Source organism: Scyliorhinus canicula, chromosome 1 (assembly GCF_902713615.1).
Source record: "Scyliorhinus canicula chromosome 1, sScyCan1.1, whole genome shotgun sequence".
Classification (NCBI taxonomy): domain Eukaryota; kingdom Metazoa; phylum Chordata; class Chondrichthyes; order Carcharhiniformes; family Scyliorhinidae; genus Scyliorhinus; species Scyliorhinus canicula.
Genome location: NC_052146.1, coordinates 24924278 through 24949834, shown reverse-complemented (window position 1 = coordinate 24949834; position 25557 = coordinate 24924278). Strand labels below are relative to the sequence as shown.

The following is a 25557-nucleotide window of genomic DNA, read 5'->3' as shown; positions in this document are numbered from 1 at the left end:
TTGGAGGGAGGTGTTCAAGGTAATTCCGAAGGTGGTACACGTGAGGCTTGAGCCGGGTCCTCTGGAGGCCATATTTGGGGTATAGGATCGGCTGGGGTTTGAAGCGGGTGGGGTGGCAGATTTTTAGCCTTCGCCTCGCTGATCACCCAAAGGTGGATCCTGTTGGGGTGGTGGTCAGTTTCTCCACTCTGTACCCTGGCGTGGCGAGGAGGGTCTGTTTTTAACTCGAGAAGGTGAAATTTGAGATGAGGGGAAGGATGGAAGGGTTGTAAAATTCATGGGCTTTGTTTATTATGCACTTTCAAGAATTGGATGGCATCAAACTTCAGGGGGAAGGGACCGTGTATATTGTTGGTGACTATGTATGTGTGGATGGTGGATTCCTGAATCCTTTTCTTTGATATTTGCATTTAAAATGTTACCGGTTGTTTGGGGGTTGGTGGAAAGGAGGGATTGTTGGCCAGGGGATTGACATTATATTTGTTACCGTTGATTGTTTGTTGGTGGGTGTAAACTTGGATGAAAAAGTGAAAAAAGAGAATAAAAATATTTTAAAAACAATATATAACTGACATTAGCATTAAGGCTTTTAATTAGTTAAACCAAGAATGGTTAGTCACTACGAGAAGATTTGGAGGTCACACAGTGTATGAAACATACAAGGTGTAGTACAGCTGTTAAAGAACAGCAGACTCATTTCTGAAATGGAAAGAAGCCAAGGGCGCGATTCTCCGCAAATGCAGAGAATCGTAAAGGCTGCCGTGAAACTGGCCGTGTTTCACGGCAGCCTCCGCTTCCCCTCCCGGGACCCGATTCTCCCCCCGGGCAGGGCTAGCAGCGCGGCCCCGTGAAGCACGGCATCGCGGGCTTAGCGACCGTCGCTAATCCGCGCGCCAAGCATCACGGCGGCTGACGCGCACAATGACGTCACCCGCGCATGCGCAGGTTGGACGGCTCCAACCCACGCATGCACGGATGACGTCATCGCGCATATGCGTCAAACCCGCGCATGCGCGGGCCGTCATGCCCCTCAGCCGCCCCGCGGACTGATCCTGCGGGACGGCGGAGGAACAAATAGTGCGCGGGTATCGGACCCGCTGCCCGCGATCGGTGGGCACCGATCGCGGGCCCATGCCACTCTTGGCACGGCCGCACCCGGTGCCATGGTTGTCTAGGACGGCACTTTGCGGCCGTTTTCACGAACGGTGAGAGCAGGTGTGTTTGCGCTCGTGAAAACGGCCGTAAAGGCCTGGGAACTCGGCCCATCGGCCAGGGGAGAATCGCTGTTCGCCGTAAAAAACGGCGAGCAGCGATTCGTGTCGTGGGGCGGCCATGGGGGGGGGAATAGCGGGAGATCGGGAAAAATGTCGGGAAGGCCCTCCCGCTATTCTCCGAGAGACAGCTGGAAATTAACAAATGTAAGGCTCATTGAAACAACCTTTCAATGTGCCAGTTATGTAATATCTTTTGTCATAGTTTGTGAGCAGAATATAGAGCACACAGAGTAACAGCCATGGTGACAAATAATCCAATAAAGACTTCCTTGATTAAGAATTGTCTCAATCTACAACACAATTAATTGTGTTTCAAGTCAAACAGAACTCTCAAAATAGTCTTGGGGGTGGGGGAGAGAGAGAAAGGATTGTGAAGTAGCCTCAATACACACCATCAGGCTCACTCTGGTTGCTGCACCTCTGGTTCTGAAGTTCATGGATACTTGATCTCTGCTCCAAGTCTTCAGTCTCTCCTGCCTGAAAACAGTAATTATATTGATCGTATGAAAGGAAATTAAAAATAAAAAGACAGCCAGGTTCAGAAACATTGTAAATTAATCCAGCTGAATTTATAATGAATGTTGCCTATATGTCACTCTCTTCAAACGTACTTTTACGTGTCATTTTCGCTCCCCTAGGTGCATAAACACAACATTAATTATGGAGACAGGAACAGAAGGAGTCCATTTAGTCCCTTGAGGCTGTTCCATCATTCAATGAAATCAATGTTGAACCTGTGATCCAACTCCATATATGCTTCTCTTCCCTCTTTCCCTGAACACCCTCAGTTAACTTAAGGCCATAAGACATAGGAGCAGAATTAGGCCACTCGGCCCATCGAGTCTGTTCCGCCATTCAATCATGGCTGATATTTTCTCATCCCCATTCTCCTGCCTTTTCCCCATAACCCCTGATCCCCTTATTAATCACGAACCTATCTATCTCTGTCTTCAAGACTCTCAGTGATTTGGTCTTCACAGCCTTCTGCAGCAAAGAGTTCCACAGATTCACCACCCTCTGGCTGAAGAAATTCCTCCTCATCTCAGTTTTAAAGGATTGTCCCTTTAGTCTGAGATGGTGTCCTCTGGTTCTAGTTTTTCCTACAAATGGAAACATCCTCTCCATGTCCACTCTATCCAGGCCTCACAGTATCCTGTAAGTTTCAATAAGATCCCCCATCATCCTTCTAAACTCCAACGAGTACAGACCCAGAGTCCTCAGCCGTTCCTCTACGACAAGTTCTTCATTCCTGGGATCATTCTTGTGAACCTCCTTTGGATATCTTGTGAACAGAAATCTATCAATCTCAAATTTAAAATTAATAATTGACCCAGTAACAACTGTCATCTGCAAGAGAGAATTGAAAACTTCTACTACTCTCTGCATGTAGAAATGTTTCCTAACTTACTTGTTAAAGCTATGGTTTTAATTTTTAGGTTATGCGCCCCAGTCCTAGATTCCCCAACCAGCAGAAAACATTTCCCTCCACTTACCCTGTTAGCTCCCCTTCATATTTTGTAAACGTCAATCAATTTACCCCATAATTTTTGTAATTCCAAGAATACATCACCAGTTTGTGTAATTTCTCCTCAGAATTTATTCCTTGGTCTCCAGTTTATTATTCAAGTAAATCCACATTATATTCCCTCCAAGGTGTGGTGCCCAGAATTGCTCACAGTACTCCAGCTGTGGTGTAACAAGGGCTCTGTATAGCTGCAGCATGACATTTATCTCCTTGTATTCTATCTTTTAGATATAAATGCCAGCATTCCATTAGCCTTCGTGGGGTTTTTTATGTCTGCCCAAAACATTTGAATGATTTACATGCAAAGAGCCCAAAGTAATTTTGGATCTCCACTGCTTCTAGTTTTTCACTATTTAGAAATTGGGGGTTGGTTAGCTCAGTTGTGTGGATGGGTGGTTAATGTTGCTGAGCAGTGCCAACAGTACAGGTCAAAGGGGCAGCAGGGTAGCATGGTGGTTAGCATAAATGCTTCACAGCTCCAGGGTCCCAGGTTCGATTCCCGGCTGGGTCACTGTCTGTGTGGAGTCTGCACGTCCTCCCCCTGTGTGCGTGGGTTTCCTCCGGGTGCTCCGGTTTCCTCCCACAGTCCAAAGATGTGCGGGTTAGGTGGATTGGCCAGGCTAAATTGCCCGTAGTGTCCTAATAAAAGTAAGGTTAAGGGGGGGTTGTTGGGTTACGGGTATAGGGTGGATACGTGGGTTTGAGTAGGGTGATCATGGCTCGGCACAACATTGAGGGCCGAAGGGCCTGTTCTGTGCTGTACTGTTCTATGTTCTAATTCCCATTCCGGCTGAAGTTATTCATGAAGACCTTATCAACCATGCCCTCACCGAAGGTGTGGTGACCCTTAGGTTAAATCACCAACTGACAGCTTTCTCTCTCTCTCTCTCTCTCAAAGGGGAGAGCAGCCTATGGTCCTCTGAGATTGTGGGGACAGTTCGGTGGGTCAGTGGGCTGGATGACTGGTTCATGATGCGGAGCAATGCCAACAGCGCGGGTTCAATTCCCATATTGGCTGAGGTTACTCATGAAGCCCCTGGCTTCTCAATCCCGCTCATCGCCTGAGGTGTGATGACCCTCAGGTTAAATCACCACCAGTCAGCTCTCTCGCTCAAAAGGAAGAGCAACCTATAGGCATCAGGGACTATGATGACTTTCATTTAGAAATTACTCTGATCTATCCTTTTAAGATCCTGGGTGGAATTCTGTGATCCTGAGGTTAATCGTTGATGCTGTCGGAAACACCGTCCCGTTTCTCGACGGCAACACGGCCTCAGGATCAGCAATTCTGGCCCCTACAGGAGGCCAACATGGCACTGGAGCGGTTCACAACATTCCAGCTGCTGATCCCGGCATCAACTGGGTGCCTCGGGGTCCACGTATGCGCAGTGGCACCAACGCGCGCATGTGCAGTCATTCCTTCTCCGCGCTGGCCCCAACACAACATGGCGCAGGACTACAGGGGCCGGCATGGAGGAAAGGAGGACCCCAGCCAGAGAGGCCTGCCCGGCCGATCGGTAGGCCCCAATCGCGGGCCAGGCCACATCAGAGGGCCCCCCGGGATCGCATCCCCTCTCCCTCCCCACAGGCCGCCCCCGACCCTTCCATGCCGAGTTCCCGCCAGCTGAGAGCAGGTGTGGACGGTGCCGTTACAGAGCACACTCTGAGCCGCTGGGTTTTTCACGACTGTCATGTGAGAGTGCCTATAAGAATTGGATGTTTAAGAAATGTACCTTTAAGAAATGTAGCTGATCATATTACTGAAGTGGTGTCTCGGGGTGGGGGGGGGGGGGGGGGCTGAGCTCACTTCTGCTTTTTGGGAGTTTTAGTTTCAGTTTGAGAGAGCAGCTGGGAGTGTCTGTGTGTTTTGCTGAGAGCTGCAGGAAGAACCAATGAGCTGGTCTGTTGATGTCTGCAAATCCAAAGACTATAAATATATTGAATGTAACCTCATGTCTGTTTGAAGGATTTGTTAAGTCTTTTGGATGTGTAAAGGAACAGTTTGCAGGATTGGGTAGTGTTGTATTATTTTCTGGGTTATCTTTGAAGTAAGGGGTGTTAAGAGATCCAATGTTTATTTAAAAGGTTAATTTGAGTTCATGGAATAAACATTGTTTTGTTTTAAAAATCACGTGTCCATAATTGTAATACTACACTTGGGGAACAAGCCGTGTGCTTCAAAAGCAACAATCCATTAAAGGTGGGGGTTGGTTGAACTCCATGATACATTTTGGGGTTCTGAAAACACCTCTCCCATAATAACGACGGCCGCTCAGACCAGCCTGGGCCGAGAATCGGCGGGGGGGCCGCTCTACTGGTGCCGCACCAACCACGCCGGTGCCAATGACACCGATTCTCCGCTCTGCGGCGTCAGGTAGCGTGGCATAATTCCCCCTGGTCGAGGGGATTCTCCGGCCCGGGCCCGGACTGAGAGAATCCCGCCCCCAATGTGAACAGTATCACACTAGCTTATATTGAAATCTAATGGCACAGATGTTGTTTTCAACAAATTTGAATAGTGGCTCTCAATCCTATTATCTAAATAGTCAATACACCATGAGTAATGAAGCCCCAGTGTAGATCTCATTGGAATAACACTAATCATCTTTTCCCAATTTGAATTCTTGCCCATTACCTCTATTCTGTATCTCTTGCTCCTCAGCCAATCTCGTAGCCAGTTACTAGTTTATCTTTAATTCCATGAGATTCAATTCTGGCTCATGTGAGGTATTTCACTGAATATCTTCTGAAAGTCCAGATAAATAACGTCCAATTTATATGAATGCAACAGTCAATGATGTCTCCTTATGTACGGTATAGTGTCACAATTGCAGTTTATTTAAGAGCGGTGGTCAGGGAAGAAACTCAGCTCCTATTTCACAAATTAGCACATTACCTATCATAAAATCAAAAATTTGTTACAGAAAAATAATGAAGGCAAAGTCTGTTCTGCCATTCAGCAAGATCATGGCTGATCTTCTACCTCAACTCTATTTTCCTGTACTATCTCATAATTCCCTTGATACAAAAAACAAATCTATCGACCTCTGCATTCAATATGCTCAACGGCTGAGCATTGATAGCTGTCTGGGTAGAGAATTCCAAACCATCACAATCCTTTAAGAGTGAAGAAAGTTTTCCTCTTCAAGCTGTGTGCACTGCCCATCCTCGCCCTCCCCCACATCCTCCGGTGAGGACTGGCATTAACCCTCCTGCTCCAGCAAGTTGTCCCTCTGTTGCGCGAAGTTATGGAGGACGCAGCAGGTCACCTTGATTTGAGAGGCTCTCCTAGAATCATACTGGAGGGCCCCTCCAGAGCGGTCCATCCTGAACCACATCTTCAGGATGCCGAAACACCACTCGATCACGCCACTGGTCACTGCATGGGCATCGGTGCAGCAAGTATCCATGTTGGTCTATGGCAGGGGTGGGCAAACTTTTCCGTGCAAGGGCCACATTCAGAAATTCACAATTTTAAAGGGCCGCATAGTATATTAATTAATAGTCCCGGTTGTAACCAATTAGCGTGCAGCATATACCTCAGCGCTTCCCCGGCGGCATCCTGCCTTTAGCCCTCTTTTTCTCTACTTTTCAAAAATGGCGCTTCACCCGGTTATGATTCTGGGCGCCTCATATAGAACATAGAACAGTACAGCACAGAACAGGCCCTTCGGCCCTCGATGTTGTGCTGAGCAATGATCACCCTACTCAAGTCAACGTATCCACCCTATACCAGTAACCCAACAGCCCCCCCCCCCATTAACCTTATTAAAAAAAAAAAAATTATTTTAAAAAAGAAAAATTAAAAAAAAAAAAAATCTTTTTTTTTTGATGACTTGATCTTGGTGGGCCGCATAAAGACCTTTGGCGGGCCGCATGCGGCCCACGGGCCGTAGTTTGCCCACCCCTGGTCTATGGCCTCCAGATAAGTGTCATCAGCCACAACCACAGAAGATAACCCCTGTCGCCCAGGAGCCAACCCACCTGCCAGCGGGGGGCACCTCGAAGAGGCCAGGAACCTTTGAGTGTGCCAGGATGAAGGAGTCGTGCACACTGCCCAGGTATTGGGCACAGACGTACATGATGTGCATCAGCTGCACTTCCATCGAGTGGAACACCTTTCGGTTTATGAAGACCGGTCTGTCATCAGCAGGTGCTCACAGGGCGACATGCATCTCATCTATCAACCCTTGGATCCGGGGCATCTAGGCAATGATGGCACACCCCGCCACTGGGCTCGGTCCACATTGAAATGTATTGTGCTGACCGCGCATATAAGACATCCGTGACGGCGCGGATGCATCTGTGCACCGAGCTCTGTGCGATTCCGTACAGGTTCCCACTTGGCACCTTGAAGGATCCGTGGTGTAAAAGGTCAGGGTGATGGCCTCTGGAAGCAGGTGTCCGCCCCCATTCCCCCACGGTGCCAGGTGCGTCATGATCTGGCAGATGTGTCGCATGTCCTCCTGCTCAGCCATAGTCTTCGACGGTATGCCCGTCTGAAAAGTCTTCAAATGACACGCTCTGCCAGTACACACAAGGCCCCATGCTGCATCTCCTGTGCACCTCCTCCTCCTCGGCATGTTGGGTGGCCAGCTGTTCATCCTTACCGGCTGCCTCTTGTTCCTCTGGGGCATGCTCCGCTGCTGCAGCGTCCTCCTCGAGCAGCTCCAGCTCGTATAGCTGCAGTGCATCCCCCAGGACGGCGACAAGTAGGAAGGCCACCATTGCTGTTTGAATTCCAATAGCCATTATCTGCCGGGGTGAAAGGCCGACATGTTAACATGATGTGTATCCCTGTGCCCAATCAGGTCCAGCGGGCTACATGGCGGCCTCGGTTGGAACTGCGGATTCTGCCCCCGCATGCCCCACCTCTCCTCCCACCCCTGGCCCCATCAGTACCCAGCACTATGGCACCTCTGGCCCCGGTGCCGATCCCTGGGGTATCGTTAGCTGGCACTGCCCTTGGCAGCAGTGTGCTCTAGCCCCCGTCCGGCGCCTTTCTATAGGAGCCAATGTGGACATTGTTCCTGGGGGAGGGGCGGAGAAAGAGAGAGAGAGAGAGGCACGTGTCCATGCACTTACATCCACTCTTACAGTGGATGACGGTGAGTACGTGAGCATCCTGAATTTGGAAGTGAGCCGGAAATACAGTTTTACCCTAGTACACACTAATCTCATCTTTATTTATAGTACGTTTGTTCGCTCAGCAAGTCTCCTCATACCTCAGTTGTATTTTTGAAATTCATATTTACTTTTGTGCCAAATGTTGGACGGGATTTTCCGACCTCCAACCGGGTCGGACAATCTCCGGGGGAGGTGCAAAACCCACCCCACCGCCCCAACGCCAGCTGCCGTATTCCCCGCCGCCATTTTTTGGGCGGCGGCTGGATTCCCGCCACACCGTTGACAGCGGCCCCGCCGATGATTCTCCGGGCCCCGAAGGGCCAAGCGGCAATCCATTTTGGCCCAGTCCCGCGGCATGTATTACTCACCTCACACACAGTGGGACCTGGCAGGTGAGTATACGGGGGCGGTCCTCGGGGGAGGGGGAGCGCAGGGGGATCAGACCCCGGGGGAGGGGCCCCCATGGTGGCCTGGCCCGCAATTGGGGCCCACCGATCTGCAGGTGGGCTTGTTCCGTGGGGGGACTTGTTTCTTCTGCACCAGGCCCCTGTAGAACACAGAACATACAGTGCAGAAGGAAGCAGAAGTAGGGGTCTGCCAAATTGCCCGGCTGCCAGCGTGGAGAAGAGAACGCATGCACAAACAAACGGCAGCCGATCTGCGCATGTGCGGAATCACGCCGGCTGTCCCATGCATGCGCAAGATCAAGCCGGCTATTCCACGCATGCGCGAACTCGTGCCGGTGCCAACCCCTCCGCCGTCCACCTTGCCCCCGGAAATGCGCAGAATTCCGCACTTTCGGGGGCTGTTGACGCCGGAGTGGTTGGCGCTGGTTTTCTCGCCGGTGTGGGGACTTAGTCCCCAGAAAAACAAAGAACAAAGAAAAGTACAGCACAGGAACAGGCCCTCCGGCCCTCCAAACCCGTGCCGACCATGCTGCCTGACTAAACTAAAATCTTCTACACTTCCTGGGTCCGTATCCCTCTATTCCCACCCTATTAATGTATTTGTGAAGATGCCCCTTAAATGTCACTATCATCCCTGCTTCCACCACCTCCTCCGGCAGCGAGTTCCAGATACACACTACCCTCTGTGTAAAAAACTTGCCTCATACATCTCCTCTAAACATTGCCCCTCGCACCTTAAACCTATGCCCCCTAGTAATTGACCCCTGTACCTGGGGAAAAGCCTCTGACTATCCATTCTGTCTATGCCCCTCATACTTTTGTAGACCTCTATCAGGTCGCCCCTCAACCTCCTTCGTTCCAGTGAGAACAAACCAAGTTTATTCAACCTCATAGCTAATGCCCTCCAGACCAGGCAACATCCTGGTAAATCTCTTCTGCACCCTCTCTAAAGCCTCCACATTCTTCTGGTAGTGTGGCGACCAGAATTGAACACTATACTCCAAGTGTGGCCTAACTAAGGTTCTATACAGCTGCAACATGACTTGCCAATTCCTATACTCAATGCCCTGGCCAATGAAGGCAAGCATGCGGTATGACTTCTTGACTACCTTCTCCACCTGTATTGCCCCTTTCAGTGACCTGTGGACCTGTACACCTAGATCTCTCTGACTGTTAATACTCTTGAGGGTTCTACCATTCACTGTATATTCCCTACCTGCATTAGACCTTCCCAAATGCATTACCTCACATTTGTCCAAATTAAACTCCATCTGCCATCTCTCCACCCAAGTCTCCAAACGATCGAAATCCTGCTGTATCCTCTGATAGTCCTCATCGCTATCCGCAATTCCACCAACCTTTGTGGTTGTCTGCAAACGTACTAATCAGACCAGTTACATTTTCTTCCAAATCATCTATATATACTACGAACAGCAAAGGTCCCAGCACTGATCCCTGCGAAACACCACTAGTCACAGCCCTCCAATTCGAAAAGCACCCTTCCATTGCTACTCTCTGCCTTCTATGACCTAGCCAGTTCTGTATCCACCTTGCCAGCTCACCCCTGATCCCGTGTGACTTCACCTTTTGTACCAGTCTACCATGAGGGACTTGTCAAAGGCCTGACTGAAGTCCATATAGACACCATCCACTTCCCTCCCTGCATCAATCATCTTTGTGACCTCTTCGAAAAACTCTATCAAGTTAGTGAGGCACGACCTTCCCTTCACAAAACCATGCTGCTTCTCACGAATACGTCCATTTGCTTCCAAATGGGAGTACATCCTGTCGCGAAGAATTCTCTCCAGTAATTTCCCTAAGTCGGGAGGCCCTCCCGCTATTCTCCTACCCGGCGTGGGGGGCGGAGAATCGCGCCCAACATCTATCAATTCCTTCTCTTTGATGAATACTGATGCAAAGTATTCATTTAGGGCGCGATTCTCCGCACTCACGCCGGTTCGGAGAATAGTGGGCCGCGCAAATTTTCACGGCGACGCAGGTCCGACGCCCTCCCGCTATTCTCCGAACCCCGCACAAACTACACGTCGGGATTCCCGGCAAAGGCCTCAAATGCGCACCCGACACGACCAGAATCGCTACTTATTGGCCCCCCGCTATTCTCCGGCCCGGTTGGGCCCAAGTCCCGACGTCATCACGCACTGTTTTCACGCCGGCCAACACACCTGCTTTTCAAGTTCGTCAACCAGTCGTGCTGGCTGACAAGAGCTTCAAGGAGGTGAGCGCACCGCTCAGCGCACTGCTGGAGTCTGGCCACAACGGGGAAGGCATCCCCGAGAACGGGAGGGGGGTCCAGAGCGGGGGGGGGAGTGGGGGAGACTCAGGGGGGAGTGGTGGAGACTGAGGGGGGGGGGGGAGTGTGGGAGACGGAGGGGGGAGTGTGGGAGACGGAGGGGGGAGACTGAGGGGGGGAGTGGGGGAGACTGAGGGGGGGGAGTGTGGGAGACGGAGGGGGGAGTGTGGGAGACGGAGGGGGGAGACTGAGGAGGGGGAGTGGGGGAAATGGAGGGGGGAGTGGGGGAGACTGAGGGGGGGAGTGTGGGATGCGGAGGGGGGAGTGGGGGAGATTGAGGGGGGAGTGTGGGAGACGGAGGGGGGAGTGTGGGAGATGGAGTGGGGAGACTGAGGGGGGGAGTGGGGGAGACTGAGGGGGGGGAGTGTGGGAGACGGAGGGGGGAGTGTGGGAGACGGAGGGGGGAGACTGAGGAGGGGGAGTGGGGGAAATGGAGGGGGGAGTGGGGGAGACTGAGGGGGGGGAGTGTGGGATGCGGAGGGGGGAGTGGGGGAGATTGAGGGGGGGAGTGTGGGAGACGGAGGGGGGAGTGTGGGAGACGGAGTGGGGAGACTGAGGGGGGGAGTGTGGGAGACGGAGGGGGGAGTGTGGGAGACGGAGGGGGAGACTGAGGGAGGGAGTGGGGGAGACCGAGGGGGGAGTGGGGGAGATGGAGGGGGGAGTGGGGGAGACTGAGGGGGGGGAGTGTGGGAGACGGAGGGGGGGAGTGGGGGAGACGGAGGGGGGAGTGTGGGAGACGGAGGGGGGAGTGTGGGAGACGGAGGGGGAGACTGAGGGGGGGAGTGGGGGAGATGGAGGGGGGAGTGGGGGAGACTGAGGGGGGAGTGGGGGAGACTGAGGGGGGAGTGGGGGAGACGGAGGGGGGAGTGGGTGAGACGGAGGGGGGAGTGGGTGAGACGGAGGGGGGGAGTGGGAGTGGGGGGGGGGGGGAGAGAATGAGCGAGTGACCGGTCCAATCCCGGTTACAAAATGTCTGCCACCATGCCATGGCGTGCCGGTCACGAGGACACGGCCGCTGGTTGCCCTGTGGCTTACGGACACAGGCCACTGACGCACCAGTGAAGAGGATGTAGTTAACTGCCCGTTGGATGCAGAAAGTGATCAGGGGTTAGGCTGCCCGCGTGTCAGCAGCGCGACCAGGCCACCGGGACACACAGGTATCCCGTCGCAGGCGGCTGCCGAGGTGTAGACTAACCTCCGTCTAACATGTCCCGTTTCTCTGCCCCCCACCACCCTTCTGTAGGTTAGCACAATGTCTGCGAACAGAACGGCTATGTTCTGCGCAGTGGTTGGGGCCGCTGCACTGCATTTGGAGATGGAGCAGCATCCACAGCCACAACCCGCAGTGGATGCAGGGCCAGCTGCAGCAGCAGAGAGAAGGGCCGAGGAGTTGCCAGTCGTCGAGCAGCATGGGGGGGAGGAGAAGGAGGAGGGGGGGGGGGGGAGGAGGAGAGAGTGAGGGTGCAGCCACGGCACCAGAGGCGACGACCAAGGCCGAGGGTGTACCGTGTCCGGATCTCTTTCCTAACAATGACGGACATCACCTGCAAGAGGAAACTCCGGCTGCGTAGGCGGACGGTGATACATATCTGTCACCTCGTGTCGCACCTCGCCCCACGTGGAACATGGGGAGGACACGCGATCCCGGTTGCCATCAAGGTGACGGTCGCTCTTAACTTCTATGCGACCGGCTCCTTCCAGTCTCCGAGCGGGGACCTCTCCAGGATCTCCCAGTCATCGGTCCACAGGTGTATCCAGGATGTGACCGACACCCTCTATGCCATTGCCGATCGCTACATCACCTTTCCCGAGGACCGAGCAACTCAAGACTCACGAGCTCGTGGATTTGCCAGCGTGGCCGGGATACCGATGGTGCAGGGGGCAATCGATTGTGTTCACGTCCCCATGCGCCCGCCTGCAGGGGACAGGGAGGTGTTCACAAACAGGAGGGGGACATAGTCCATGAATATCCAGGTGGTATGCAACCCCCACATGAGGATCATGAACGTCTGTGCAAGGTTCCCAGGGAGTGTGCATGACTCCTACATACTGGCGCAGTCGTACATCCCTGCGATGTTTGAGGGGCGTCCCCCCCGGCTGAGGGACTGGTTGCTAGGCGACAGGGGTTATCCGCTGAGGTCTTGGCTGATGACGCCTATACGGAGGCCTCAGACCAATGCAGAAACACGATACAACGAGGCCCATGCAGCAACCAGGGGTGTGGTGGAGCGCTGCCTTGGCCTCCTGAAGATGAGATTCAGGTGCCTGGACCGCTCCGGAGGGGCCCTGCTGTACCAGCCCGACAGGGTCGCTCGCATTGTTGTGGTCTGCTGTGCGCTGCACAACATCACGATGCAGAGGGGAGATGACCTGCTGCAGGAGGCGGAGGGAGAAGCCAGTGGCAGTGGTGCCAGCACAGAGGAGGAGGAGGAGAAGGAGGAGGAGAAGGAGGAGGAGAGGGAGGAGGAGGAGGCTGGCGGAGTGGCGGGCGCAGCACGCAGACACGACCCAGGTGCTGATGATGTCCAGGAGGCGGCACGACGGACCCAGCGAGGACGGCGGGCACGCGACGCCTTGGTGGCAGCACGGTTCACGCGTCGTATGCGACGTCCCTGCTGAACACCAAACCACCACCTGCATCGCTAGTGGTGCAGAGGGTCAACACACAACTGCCACCACCACAGCCCCCCCCCCCCCCCCCCCCCTCAGTGTATGGTACAACATCGAGGGCTGTGTCAGCGGGTGTGATTAGTGCCATGTGGAAGGATGACAGCCCGCTCTGCGAAGAGCTGTGAGCTCAGAATCGTTAGCGAGAGTCTGACCCATGGCAATAGCTGAACCATTCACCTTGGTGGCCGCTGAGATCGTCACGGACACTCTATCACGTGCCCGCGTGGGCTAGCTGTGGGAGGGGGTGGGGGGGAAGGGACTGCACACCCGGCACCGAAGTTTCACCGCTCGTCAACCCCAGCGACACTCGGTCACCATCACGATTCCTGTGGCTGTGGAACAATCACACGGTATTACAAGTAAGGTGGAACAGTGCGTTTAATGTGAACAAACATTTACAGGTGCCCTTCACCCGTGCCAACTTACTAAGTGTCTCTCTTTGTTGCCTTACGGGCCCTACCACAACGTCTACGTGATTCCCCAGATGATACAGCAGGAGTGGAGGAGGACTGCTGCGAATCGCCCCCTTCGACTAGTTTCTCCTCTGGCAAGCGTTTCCTGGGGCGACCCGGCCTTGATGGGCCAGGCTGCTCTGTGGGCGTCTCGGGTGACGTTGTGCCACCCTGTTCTGCCTGCTGCCCACCCGATGCACCAGGGATGGGTCGGGGGGAGGCCGAGAATTCCGGGACGTCCCGTGATGGAGTTGATGGGACGGGCCCCAAAACCTCCTCCTCCCTCGGGGAGCCCGGTGGCCCCCGGGCCTCACTTTGGGACAGAGGTGCGAGCGGGGAGGTGCCCCGTCGCGCCACCGACACCTGGCGCTGCCAGTCCTGGAGGCCTGCAACGGTATCCACCAGGATCCAAAGGTTTGCAGAGATGGAGTCCAAGGAGTTCGACATTCCCGCCAGGGACTGTGCGATCTCAACCTGTGAGTGCACGACACCATCCAGCACATGTGTCAGGCGGTTGATGTTCTCCGCGACTGACTGCTGGGACTGTACCATGGCGTGCTGCGACTGGGCCATGACCTGCTGAGACTCGGCCAAGGCCCGCAGCGCGCCGGCAATGTCGTTTTGGCTCTGGCGCTTTGCTGCCTGTGAGAGGGCAACCCTGTCCAGGGCTGAGGATGACGCGTGCACATTAAGCCCAACGCCTTGCATAACCTGACCCATTGCCTCCACCGCGGATGCCACCCGTGCGGTGTCGGCCTGGGTTGCTGCCATGAGCGGCACCACTCCCTGCTCGTGGACGCGGTTCGACTCCTCTAACAGCGTCTGCAGAGTCTGGAAGACAGCCCTCATCCCGTCATTGTGTCCCTGGGTTTCTTGATGCATCGGCTGTGCGGGTGGGTTGAGAAAGTCCAGGAACTCGGAAAACGTCTGGGAGCCAGCTGCATGCTGGGCCTGGCCTGGCCTCCGCCAGTCCGGGCCCTCGGCTGCTCCGACCTCCACCTGCTGTACCTGCTCAGCTGTGATGTGTGACCCAGACGCCTCGTCACTAAATAGGCCAGCCGGGGTGAGTGTCTCTGGGATGTTGGATGGTGTGGGAGATAGCTGTGCCGCAAGCTCGAGGTCGTCTTGGTTTGACGCCTCCTCTATGTCATCGGCCCGCTGAGAGGCCGCAGGGCGTTCACGGGCCATTTCTCTCTCTGGCTGTGTCGCCGCCCTCTGGGCGTCCTGCTCCACAGATTCAGTTGGAGAGGATGGGACTCCCCGCTGATCGGGCACCCTCTGTCGTGCGGCCCCGGGTGAGGTGGGGACAGATGCCTGTGTCCGCCTGGAGGCAGACGGCCCTGGTCGTTCGGCATCACGTCCTAGGAAAGAGAATGAAACAAGTTATTTAGATTCGCTCGGCCGGGCGCTGGACGGTCCCAGTGGGAATGGTGTGAAGGGACAGAGGATGGGGGAGGTGTCCCAGTGGGCAGGGTGTGTGAAGGGACAGAGGATGGGGGAGGTGTCCCAGTGGGCAGGGTGTGTGAAGGGACAGAGGATGGGGGAGGTGTGCCAGTGGGCAGTGTGTGTGAAGGGACAGAGGATGGGGGAGGTGTCCCAGTGAGCAGAGTGTGAAGGGACAGAGGATGGGGGAGGTGTCCCAGTGGGCAGGGTGTCTGAAGGGACAGAGGATGGGGGGTGTTTGTCATGCAGGGTTGTCTCACTTGTTGCAGCTCCGCCAACCTCGCATTGCGCGATCTCCCGGGTGGCAGATCCCCCAACAAGGTCCAGTGCCCTCTGCTCAAACGTGGTGAGGGGCCGCAGGATGGGCGAACCCCCTCCAGTCTTGTTCCGCTCACGGGTGTTGTGAGCGGTCTTGTCCGGTTGGGGGAGGGGCATAGGTAGATCATTACAATACGGCAGGTATCAGCAGTCCGTTCAGATACTGGCACAGTTTGGAGGTCAAGTTGTAATAAGACCATTGCATCTCTCCACGGGGGCCAGAGCGCTGGGTCTGTGACAACTTTGTGAACCACCCTCAACTCACTCTGCCCCAATCCCCCTCCACCCCCCGTGCCAGGGGGGGGGAGGTGGGTGATTAAGTAAAGGGGGGGAGGGATGGTTGTGACCCGGGGGCACCCTCTTGGCACTTACCTTGGCAGCCCTGGTGAGGTTGTGCATCTTCTTCCGACATTGGTCAGCAGAGCGAGGGGTGTGCCCCACAGCACTGACGGCAGCAGCCACCTCACGCCAGGCCTGGCGCACCTCGTTGGCAGGGTGGAGATGCCCTCTACGCGGGCAGATGATGCCCCTCCTCTGCTCGATTGATTCGAGCAGCATCTCCACTTCAGCCTCCACGAATCGAGGGGCTGCTCTCCTCAGCTCCGACATCCTGGCCTAGTTTCTGTGCTGTAAAAAGGCGCGGGCGGCGTCACGTGGGCGTGTTCGTCTCGTCACCGTGTTCCGGCGTCATCGCACAAGTGATTGACACGGCCCCGTTCCTAGTCCATTTCCCGGACGTGAATACCTCGGGAAATGGGCCGTGTTGGGCCGTCGCAAAATTCGGCCGTTTCCACGGCCAACTTCGCGATTTTCCGCGGGTGCGGAGAATCGCGCCCACTGTACCTCGCCCATTTCCTCTGGCTCCACACATAGATTCCCTTGCCTATCCTTCAGTGGACCAACCCTTTCCCTGGCTACCTTCTTGCTTTTTATGTGTGTGTAAAAAGCCTTGGGATTTTCCTTAACACTATTTGCCAATGACTTTTCGTGACCCCTTCTAGCCCTCCTGACTCCTTGCTTATGTTCCTTCCTACTTTCCTTATATTCCACACAGGCTTCATCTGTTCCCAGCCTTCTAGCCCTGACAAATGCCTCCTTTTTCTTTTTGATGAGGCCTACAATATCTCTTGTTATCCAAGGTTCCCGAAATTTGCCGTATTTATCCTTGTTCCACACAGGAACATGACGGTCCTGAATTCCTTTCAACTGTCATTGAAAAGCCTCCCACATGTCAGATGTTGATTTACCCTCATACCTCCCGTAACAGCCTCCCCGAACAGGCGCCGGAATGTGGCGACTAGGGGCTTTTCACAGTAACTTAATTGAAGCCTACTCGTGACAATAAGCGATTTTCATTTCATTTCAAACATCCGCCCCCAACCTAGGTTCTTCAGTTCCCGCCTAATATTGTTAGAATTAGCCTTCCCCCAATTTAGCACATTCACCCTAGGACTACTCTTAACCTTGTCCACCAGCACTTTAAAACTTACTGAATTGTGGTCACTGTTTCCGAAATGCTCCCCTATTGAAACTTCTACCACCTGGCTGGGCTCATTCCCCAATACCAGGTCCAGTACAGCCCCTTCCCTAGTTGGACTGTCTACATATTGTTTTAAGAAGCCCTCCTGGATGCTCCTTACAAACTCTGCCCTGTCTAGCCCCCTAGCACTAAGTGAGTCCCAGTCAATATTGGGGAAGTTGAAGTCTCCTATCACAACAACCCTGTTGTTTTTACTCGTTTCCAAAATCTGTCTACCTAACTGCTCCTCTATCTCCCGCTGGCTGTTGGGAGGCCTATAGTAAACCCCCAACCTTGTGACTGCACCCTTCTTATTCCTGATATCTACCCATATAGCCTCACTGCCCTCTGAGGTTTCCTCCCGTAGTACAGCGGTGATATTCTCCCTAACCAGTAGCGCAACTCCTCCACCCCTTTTACATCCCCCTCTATCCCGCCTGAAACATCTAAATCCTCGAACGTTTAGCTGCCAATCCTGTCCTTCCCTCAACCAGGTCTCTGTAATGGCAACAACATCATAGTTCCAAGTACTATTCCAAGCTCTAAGTTCATCTGCCTTACCCGTAATACTTCTTGCATTTAAACATATGCACGTCAGGCCACCAGACCCGCTGTTTTTAGCAACTTTTCCCTGTCTGCTCTTCCTCAGAGCCATACTGGCCCTATTCCCTAGTTCTCCCTCAATGCTTTCCCCTTCTGGCCTATTGCCCCGGTACCCACCCCACTGCCATACTAGTTTAAACCCTCCCGTGAGACACAAGCAAACCTCATGGCAGGGATAGCAACCCGTCCTTCTTATACAGGTCACACCTGCTCCGGAAGAGCTCCCAGTAGTCCAGATAACGAAACGCTCCCTCCTACACCAGCTGTTTAGCCACATGTTTAGCTGCTATATCTTCCTATTTCTAGCACAGTAAGAAGTCTTACAACACCAGGTTAAAGTCCAACAGGTTTGTTTCAAATATGAGCTTTTGGAGCACTGCTCCTTCCTCAGGTGAAGGAACAGTGCTCGAAAAGCTCGTGTTTGAAACAAACCTGTTGGACTTTAACCTGGTGTTGTAAGACTTCTTACTGTGCTCACCCCAGTCCAACGCCGGCATCTCCACATCATGCCTATTTCTAGCCTCACTGGCACGTGGCACAGGGAGTAATCCCGAGAATACTCTCGGGAGAATCCCGCCCTTTAGCTTCTAAAATCTGTCCCTTAAGTGCGCAAATTTATGAAACATGGCCCCCCTACACAAACAGGTTGGACAAATCTGGGATACTTTTCAGAGACAGATGTTACTGAAGCCACCCAAAGATGCAGCAGATGCAGAAGAAAGGCTATGTAAACCATTTTTAAAATTCTTTTGTTTAAATGGGATTCAAGGCATGGTATTTTTCAGTGAGATCTGTTTTGCTCAAAAGTAAAAGCTATTCCCACAATATTTTATTGGCATGCTGAATGGAAACTTCCAGGAATTTTCATGATGCCTATCTTATGGGGCGGTACTTTAAAATTTTAAAAATCTGTGAATAAGACAGGAATAGAATTTAAAGTCAGGAATCAGGCTCGGGTGTTTTTTATTGTACTGATTTAGATATTCAGCAAAGGTAGATTGGAATAACTTTAAATCAACAATCCTATAATGGAGTGTCAATCCCATTCATGTTAATTGTATTCATTCCTCACAGAAGATACTGGGCGAGATTCTCCCATCGGGAGACTAAGTGCCGACGCCAGAGTGAAAACCGGAGTGTTTCACTCCGGCGTCGGAGGCCGCTCCTCGCCCCCTATTCTCCCACCCCCGGGGGGCTAGGAGCGGCGCCGCGTCATTTACGCGCGCCAGGCCTTGGCGCCGTGTAAATTATGCAGCCGGCGCCGCGTAAATGGCGTCACCCGCACATGCGCAGGTTGGCCGGCGCCAACCCGCGGTTGCCGTCCTCCCCACGGGCGCCCCGCAAGAAATGTCGGAGTGATCTTGCGGGCTGGCGGAGGAATGGAGTACCTCCTTCAGAGAGGCCGGCCCGCCGATCGGTGGGCACCGTTCGCGGGCCAGACCCCTTTTGAGCCCCCCCCCCCCCCCGCGGTCCTGGATCCCCACTCCCACCCCCCCCCCCACCCAGCGTTCCCGCGCTGTTTACGCCTGCAGCGACCAGGTCGGCGCAGGCAGGAACACGTCTTACTGGGCAGGCCGCTCGGCCCATTCGGGCCGGAGAATCGTCACTCGTCCATTACAAATGGCGAGCGGCGATTCTCCGAGCGGCCTGCCGTAAATCTCGCCGCGCCGGTTTGGGCCGGTTGGGAGAATCGCGTGCGGGTGCCGGGGCGGCGTGGCGGGACTCGCCCGGCGCCCCCGCAATTCTCCCACCCAGCGTGGGGGGGGGGGGGGGGGGGGGGGACCTGCGCCCACTATCTCATAAAATGAGATAGAGTAATTGTGAAACTTGACTGTTCAGCTGACTGGTTGGGAACGCAGACAAGACGTGCTTTGGTGATCACTTTTCGACCTTTGGTGAGCCCATAAGCATGACCCCAACCTTCCTGCCACTTGCCATTTCAACTCAATTTGCTCTTATGCCCACAAGTCGTCCTTGGAACTACTGCAATGTTCCAGTGAAACCCAACGCAAACTGGAGGAGCAGCAAATTAACTTCTAGTTAAGCACATTATAGCCCTCAGAGCTCAATGACCTTTCTCCTCCAACCTTTTTTAAAATATCAAAAACATTTTTTGTTTTGAAAACTGCACCCCGTCCCCCACCAGACCATCTGCTACTTGTTCTTCAGTTTTGCTTTCACTGACCACTGACTTTTGTTTCTCCCACTAACACATTCTGATATCTTACCTTTATATCACTACTAGCACCTCCCACTGCTATTAAAGCTTCCTCTGTCAAGTGACTTACACATCATGGTGCAATCTCTACTAGCTCCCACTTCCACTCTGTCCCAGCTGCTCTCCCTCTCCCCCCCCCCCCCCCATACAACATATAACAATATATAATCCGTCACATTTCTCCTGCTATTTAGCTCTGAAGAGTCGTATGGACTTGAAATGTTAACTCGATTTCCTCTGTCCGCAGATGCTGCCAGACGAGCGGAGTTTTTGCAGCATTTTCTGCACCCAAGATTAACAAAAGAAGTTTCAGTAATCAGTTCTATTCTATGCCTTCAATGTCTTTTCATTGAAAGATAACAGAATAATACTGACAAACAATCTTCCTATAGTGGTAACATAAAATGTTACAGTAGTTGTTGAGCTTGGCGCTTAATCACCTTAGAACATAGAACATAGAACGATACAGCGCAGTACAGGCCCTTCGGCCCTCGATGTTGCACCGACATGGAAAAAAAAACTAAAGGCCATCTAACCTACACTATGCCCTTATCATCCATATGCTTATCCAATAAACTTTTAAATGCCCTCAATGTTGGCGAGTTCACTACTGTTGCAGGTAGGGCATTCCACGGCCTCACCACTCTTTGCGTAAAAAACCCACCTCTGACCTCTGTCCTATATCTATTACCCCTCAATTTAAGACCACCTTCTCCATGGTCCCATAATTTCCTTCTCATGTGATGCCATTCCTGTTTATATTACATTGGTATACCTTTCAAAGTCCCCACGACTTTCTTGCACTGACTCCATTTGGGGCTTGCTACTGTCCCTTCTGCTTCTGTTCATTTACCTCACTATTTGTATTTAACTGTGAAGCAAGAAATCAGCTGTTTGTTAGTTTGCTGACATTTGCCAGCCTGGGATTTTCTGCTGGAAGTGAAGATGCCTATTGAGTGCATCCACACAAATAAGGGGACACGTGTTGAAGTACATTATACATCACATTTATTACCTTAATTTCTATAGCATCCAGCACCAATATGGCATGCGAGAATGGCCCCGTTAAAGAGTTAAAGAGTGCAACTGATCACAAGATTATAGTTGCCACCCGATCTACAAGTTCCACTTTCCTTCACTTGATGCCAACATAGATTTTGAATACAAAAATAATCTTCGGAGCCTGAAAATTAAATTAAGCTGAACTCAGGAAATTTGCTGGAGTCAGTGATGACCAAGTTGGGTAGATGAAAAGCTCACTCCAGTGACGTTACTGACTTCACTCCGAAATAAAATAAATAAGTTTAAATAGATGTTATTTAAATTCTGAGATCCACCAATTTAAAAAAATCTACCTTTGGTAAGGATAGGGTCACGGTTGAGTGTAATGTTCGTACACACAAGAATAATCTGCTGGCACACACTATCTCCTATAAACTTAAATGATGTAGCAGATGGTGATTGGTTCCATGGTACTATATCCCAGCAATGACAGCAGGAGAGAAAGAGCAGAAAAGTGACAGAAAAAGTAGAGGGAACAGGAACTACTTCACCCCACTACAGATAGTGTCTTATCATTGGTTAGGATGAAAATTGAGCACATCTCTTTGAAATAGGGAATGAGGGGCAATCACTGTTTTCCGCCAGGGGGGCAATCACCGTTTTGCGCCAGGGAGAACGGGTGGGGGATTTGGGAGTTGGCACAGGGCAGGCATCAGACAGTTTGGGGACCTCTTCGTGGATGGGAAGTTCGCGACTCTGTAGGAGCTGGTGGGGAAGTGGAACCTCCCCCGGGAACGCTTTTAGGTATATACAGGTCAGGGACTTTGTTAAAAGGCAGGTGGAGGGGTTTCCGCGGCTGCCACCAAGGGGGTGCAGGACAGGGTGCTTTCGGCGACGTGTGTCGGGGGGGGAAGATCTCGGCTATTTACCAACTGATGCAGGAGGAGGAGGAGGCCTCAGTAGATGAGCTCAAAGCGAAATGGGAGGAAGAGCTAGGGGAAGAGATTGAGGATGGGACGTGGTCGGACACCCTGGAGAGGATGAATTCTTCCTCCTCTTGCGCACGGCTCAGCCTAATTCAGCTGAAGGTGCTGCACAGGGCTCACATGACGGGGTGAGTCGGTTTTTCGGAGGGGAAGACAGGTGTGGGAGGTGTTCGGGTGGCCCGGCAAACCACACCCATATGTTTTGGGCATGTCCGGCTCTGGAGGGGTTTTGGAAGGAAGTGGCGGGGATTTTGTCGGAAGTGGTTGGGTCTAGGGTCAGGCCGGACTGGGGGCTCGCGATCTTTGGGGTAGCTTCGGAGCCAGGAGTGCAGGAGGCGAGAGAGGCCGGCATTCTGGCCTTTGCGTCTCTAGTAGCCCGGCGCAGGATTCTGTTACAGTGGAGGGATATGCGGCCCCCGAGTAAAGGGACCTGGGTCAACAACATGGCTGGGTTCATCAAATTGGAGAGGATGAAATTTGCCCTAATACCCCATTTGTTCGAGACCAGCATAGCCTGTTGCTATGCATCATATTTAAATATGTAGGCCTGCCTTGTATTTACATTAGTCTCCTTTTTCACCTGTGATTGCAACATGCAACAACTTATTGAACTGAAAGGAGATGGGGAAAATCTAAGTTCTGAGGCACTCAGACACATAGAAAACCTGTAGGGAATTCATTTTTAAAATTCCCATCTCTTAACAATGGCTGAGTGGAAGAAACCATTTCTTTCAGAAACTGAACATTATGATAACATAAGCTCAATGCATGATGTGCTCCAGAATAGCCAAAGACATCAATGGAAAATAAATAAATTTAAATAGATATTCATAAAACTCTATTCCAAGTGACACACACGTTATGGGACTAGAAGTTTGCTTGCATGCATAGTGTTGCTTCAAAGCAGTGCTATGCAGACTATGTCATTTCCATAGGAGCAGGGAATACCACAGGACATTACCCATGTGACAAGTTTCTCCATTGATAAGGAGCAAGCTTGTACAGGTCACACATGTAACGTCCTGCAACACTGCCTGTCACCAAGGAATCAATGTAGTTTATGAAGCACAATGTTAAAGTGGTGCTATGAGAAAAGATTTTTAGCCCACGGACACTATTCACCCCTTTTCCTGTTTCTGCAATTGCTTAAAATCTGGTACATCTCGACATTTTCGAGTTATAATGAAAGGTCATTGCCCGGAAACATACTATAGTGATCTTTATATATACAAGGGGTCAATGTAGATGCAATACAACTGAGAAAGCATTAGAGGGAGCACGTGAGAGGTATAAATAGAGACAGACAGGAAGTTAGAGGGCACTTCACAGGAACGGCAGCTGGGAGCAGAACACAGACAGGAAGCTCAGTTTAAGCGCTGGAGAGAGAACAAACTCACAATAAAGCATCTACATCAACTTAAGACTATGAGCTTTATTCAGAGACAAGGAATAACACAATTGTCTGGAAACATTAACGTGATTTATTCTGCAACTATACTACCTGTCCTGAGCACTTACAGCATTTTCTATTTTTCAGATGTCAGATTTCCAGCAGCTGTAGTATTTTTGTACCTCAACTATTTGTAAAGTCAAACTAAAAACCCACATACATGTCTCCCATAATTGGACAGATCACCCCAAGATATAAGTGACATGAACACATCGCCTCCATCCTCTCGACCATCAGGGATCAGTCACATATTTATTTTTACGTCTAACTAGATAAATAAAAGTTATAAGTTTTTTACCACCAAGCTAGTATGAGGATTATCATGTATAATGAAATAACACGTAGATGAGATTGGCTGATTCATTTTATTACTCATCCTCAGTATATACAGTACCTGTCCACATGATAAATTCATTTCGCAAAATTCCACTCTGCTAGTCAAGCACAATGCAGCTAAATTCTGAAATCTTATAGTGAGTGACTCAGTTGACAACAGAAGTCAGAAGAGGACAATTGTTCAAAGATTATCCGCAGCACAGCAGCTTCAGCTATCTGGAATACTGTTCTCTGTGCTTGGCTCATCACAGTTCTGAATCCACAAAAGCAGCTTATCTGCCTGGCACTGTGCCTTTGACATAGGTTGAACATAACAAACAGCATTCACGAGTGGAAAGATGCTGATGCCTACCAAATGTCCATTGCAACTAGCTGAATGACCCACATACCCACTGTTACGTTCTGGTGCTTGGCCAGATGGATTCATTGCACTAAAGAATGTCCAGTTCTTGACTAGTTTAAAGTTTTATTGTTGAAGAATTATGTGGGTTAGATAACCATAAGAATATTTTAAAAAATTACTAACCACTATAAGTAATCTAAGAGCTGCTACAAATTGTGATTGTCCACTACAAAGATCCACTACCAACTCCCCGAGGTAACAATGTCACATGGTAGTTCTCTACTGCCACCTTCTGGTTGGAAGTCTTGTCTATCACTATATACATGATTGCTTCTGCATATTATCTCACACAGGTGACGATTTCTCCAATTGGAATACAGGCAGGCAGGAAAATGTTCCACAGTATGGTAACAGTTTTCATTGGCATGATTCAGGAATGCAGAAGCCATGAATGAGGGCAATAAACACTTCCCATTCAATCCCCACTGGAAACTTCCCTGTTAAGATTTTCCACTCTACTTGTGAAATCACATTTACTCCCATCCACTCATTTTGTTAATGAACTACATCGTGACTGTTACAAGCTTTCTTAAATCTCCAAAGTTGTAGTTGATATACTGCCCAGTGTCACTTATGCCCATTCAGACCTAGTTGGTAAGCTGCATTGAAAAGGGGCCATAAGGTCTTTAGCTAAAGTATCCTGAATGCAATGTTCCTGTATTTTCAGGCCAGACCACGGAAAAGACAGTTCTGTTGATAGTTTAAAACAAACAAAGTTGAAATAAATGGGTCATTTTCATGGTTCAAAATGCAATGTTATTTTCAGGCCAGGCAAAAGATAATTCTGTTGAGAGTTTAAACCAAACAAAGTTTAAATAAATGGGTTATTTTCATGGGTCAAAAAAATTCAGAAAGGAAACGAGGGATCCGTAAGGTAGCTCTCACAATACCAATTTTCATGATCACTTCAAAGATGTATCAAGTCATCTCATTAGATGTCGCAGAGCCGAGTGCACTGTGGCAAATATTATCTTAATAATATGAGTTCCTTAAAAGTGACTCATTCATTACATTTTACACTTTACTGGGGCAGGTGCATGCTGAGGGCAAGCTGGCTGACCCCAGCAACAGTTTGGAGACAACCAATGCTAGAGCTGCCTAGTGCCAAGGAGGGCTAGTTAAAAATCCAGCCACAATTATCTGAGACTTTGTCCCTGCACAACTTTCTTTGAGGAAAAGGTAGGATAGACTGGGTTTCATAACCTGCACGAGACCTACGGGGTTGGAGCGATCAGTCTCCCCGAGTCTCGCCGAATACGAGTTCTCCTGCTAGGGGGCGGGGAGCCAGAGGACATTCATGATTGAGTTCTATTTAAAGTCGGCCAGGTATGGAACCGACCGAGCAGACCCAGTTGGGATCAGTTGCATATAGTTGCATCAGTGGGGCTGGTTTAGCACAGGGCTAAATCGCTGGCTTTGAAAGCAGACCAAGGCAGGCCAGCAGCACGGTTCAATTCCCGTATCAGCCTCCCTGAACAGGCGCCGGAATGTAGCGGCTAGGGGCTTTTCACAG

At 51.5% G+C, this 25557-nt stretch overlaps 1 protein-coding gene across 3 annotated transcripts in view; it reads right to left on the bottom strand.

Annotated features, from left to right (window-relative positions):
• Positions 1 to 25557, bottom strand: part of smtnb (smoothelin b) — a 563126-nt gene that overhangs the window by 288915 nt on the left and 248654 nt on the right. For all 3 annotated transcript variants that reach the window (XR_005457667.1, XM_038774843.1, XM_038774931.1), the window contains exon 6: positions 1667 to 1751. Coding sequence is in view for 2 of the 3 variants with exons in the window: in XM_038774843.1 (XP_038630771.1) it covers positions 1667 to 1751 (85 nt within the window). In the remaining variant the exon portion in view is untranslated. The remainder of the gene's footprint in view (positions 1 to 1666; positions 1752 to 25557) is intronic.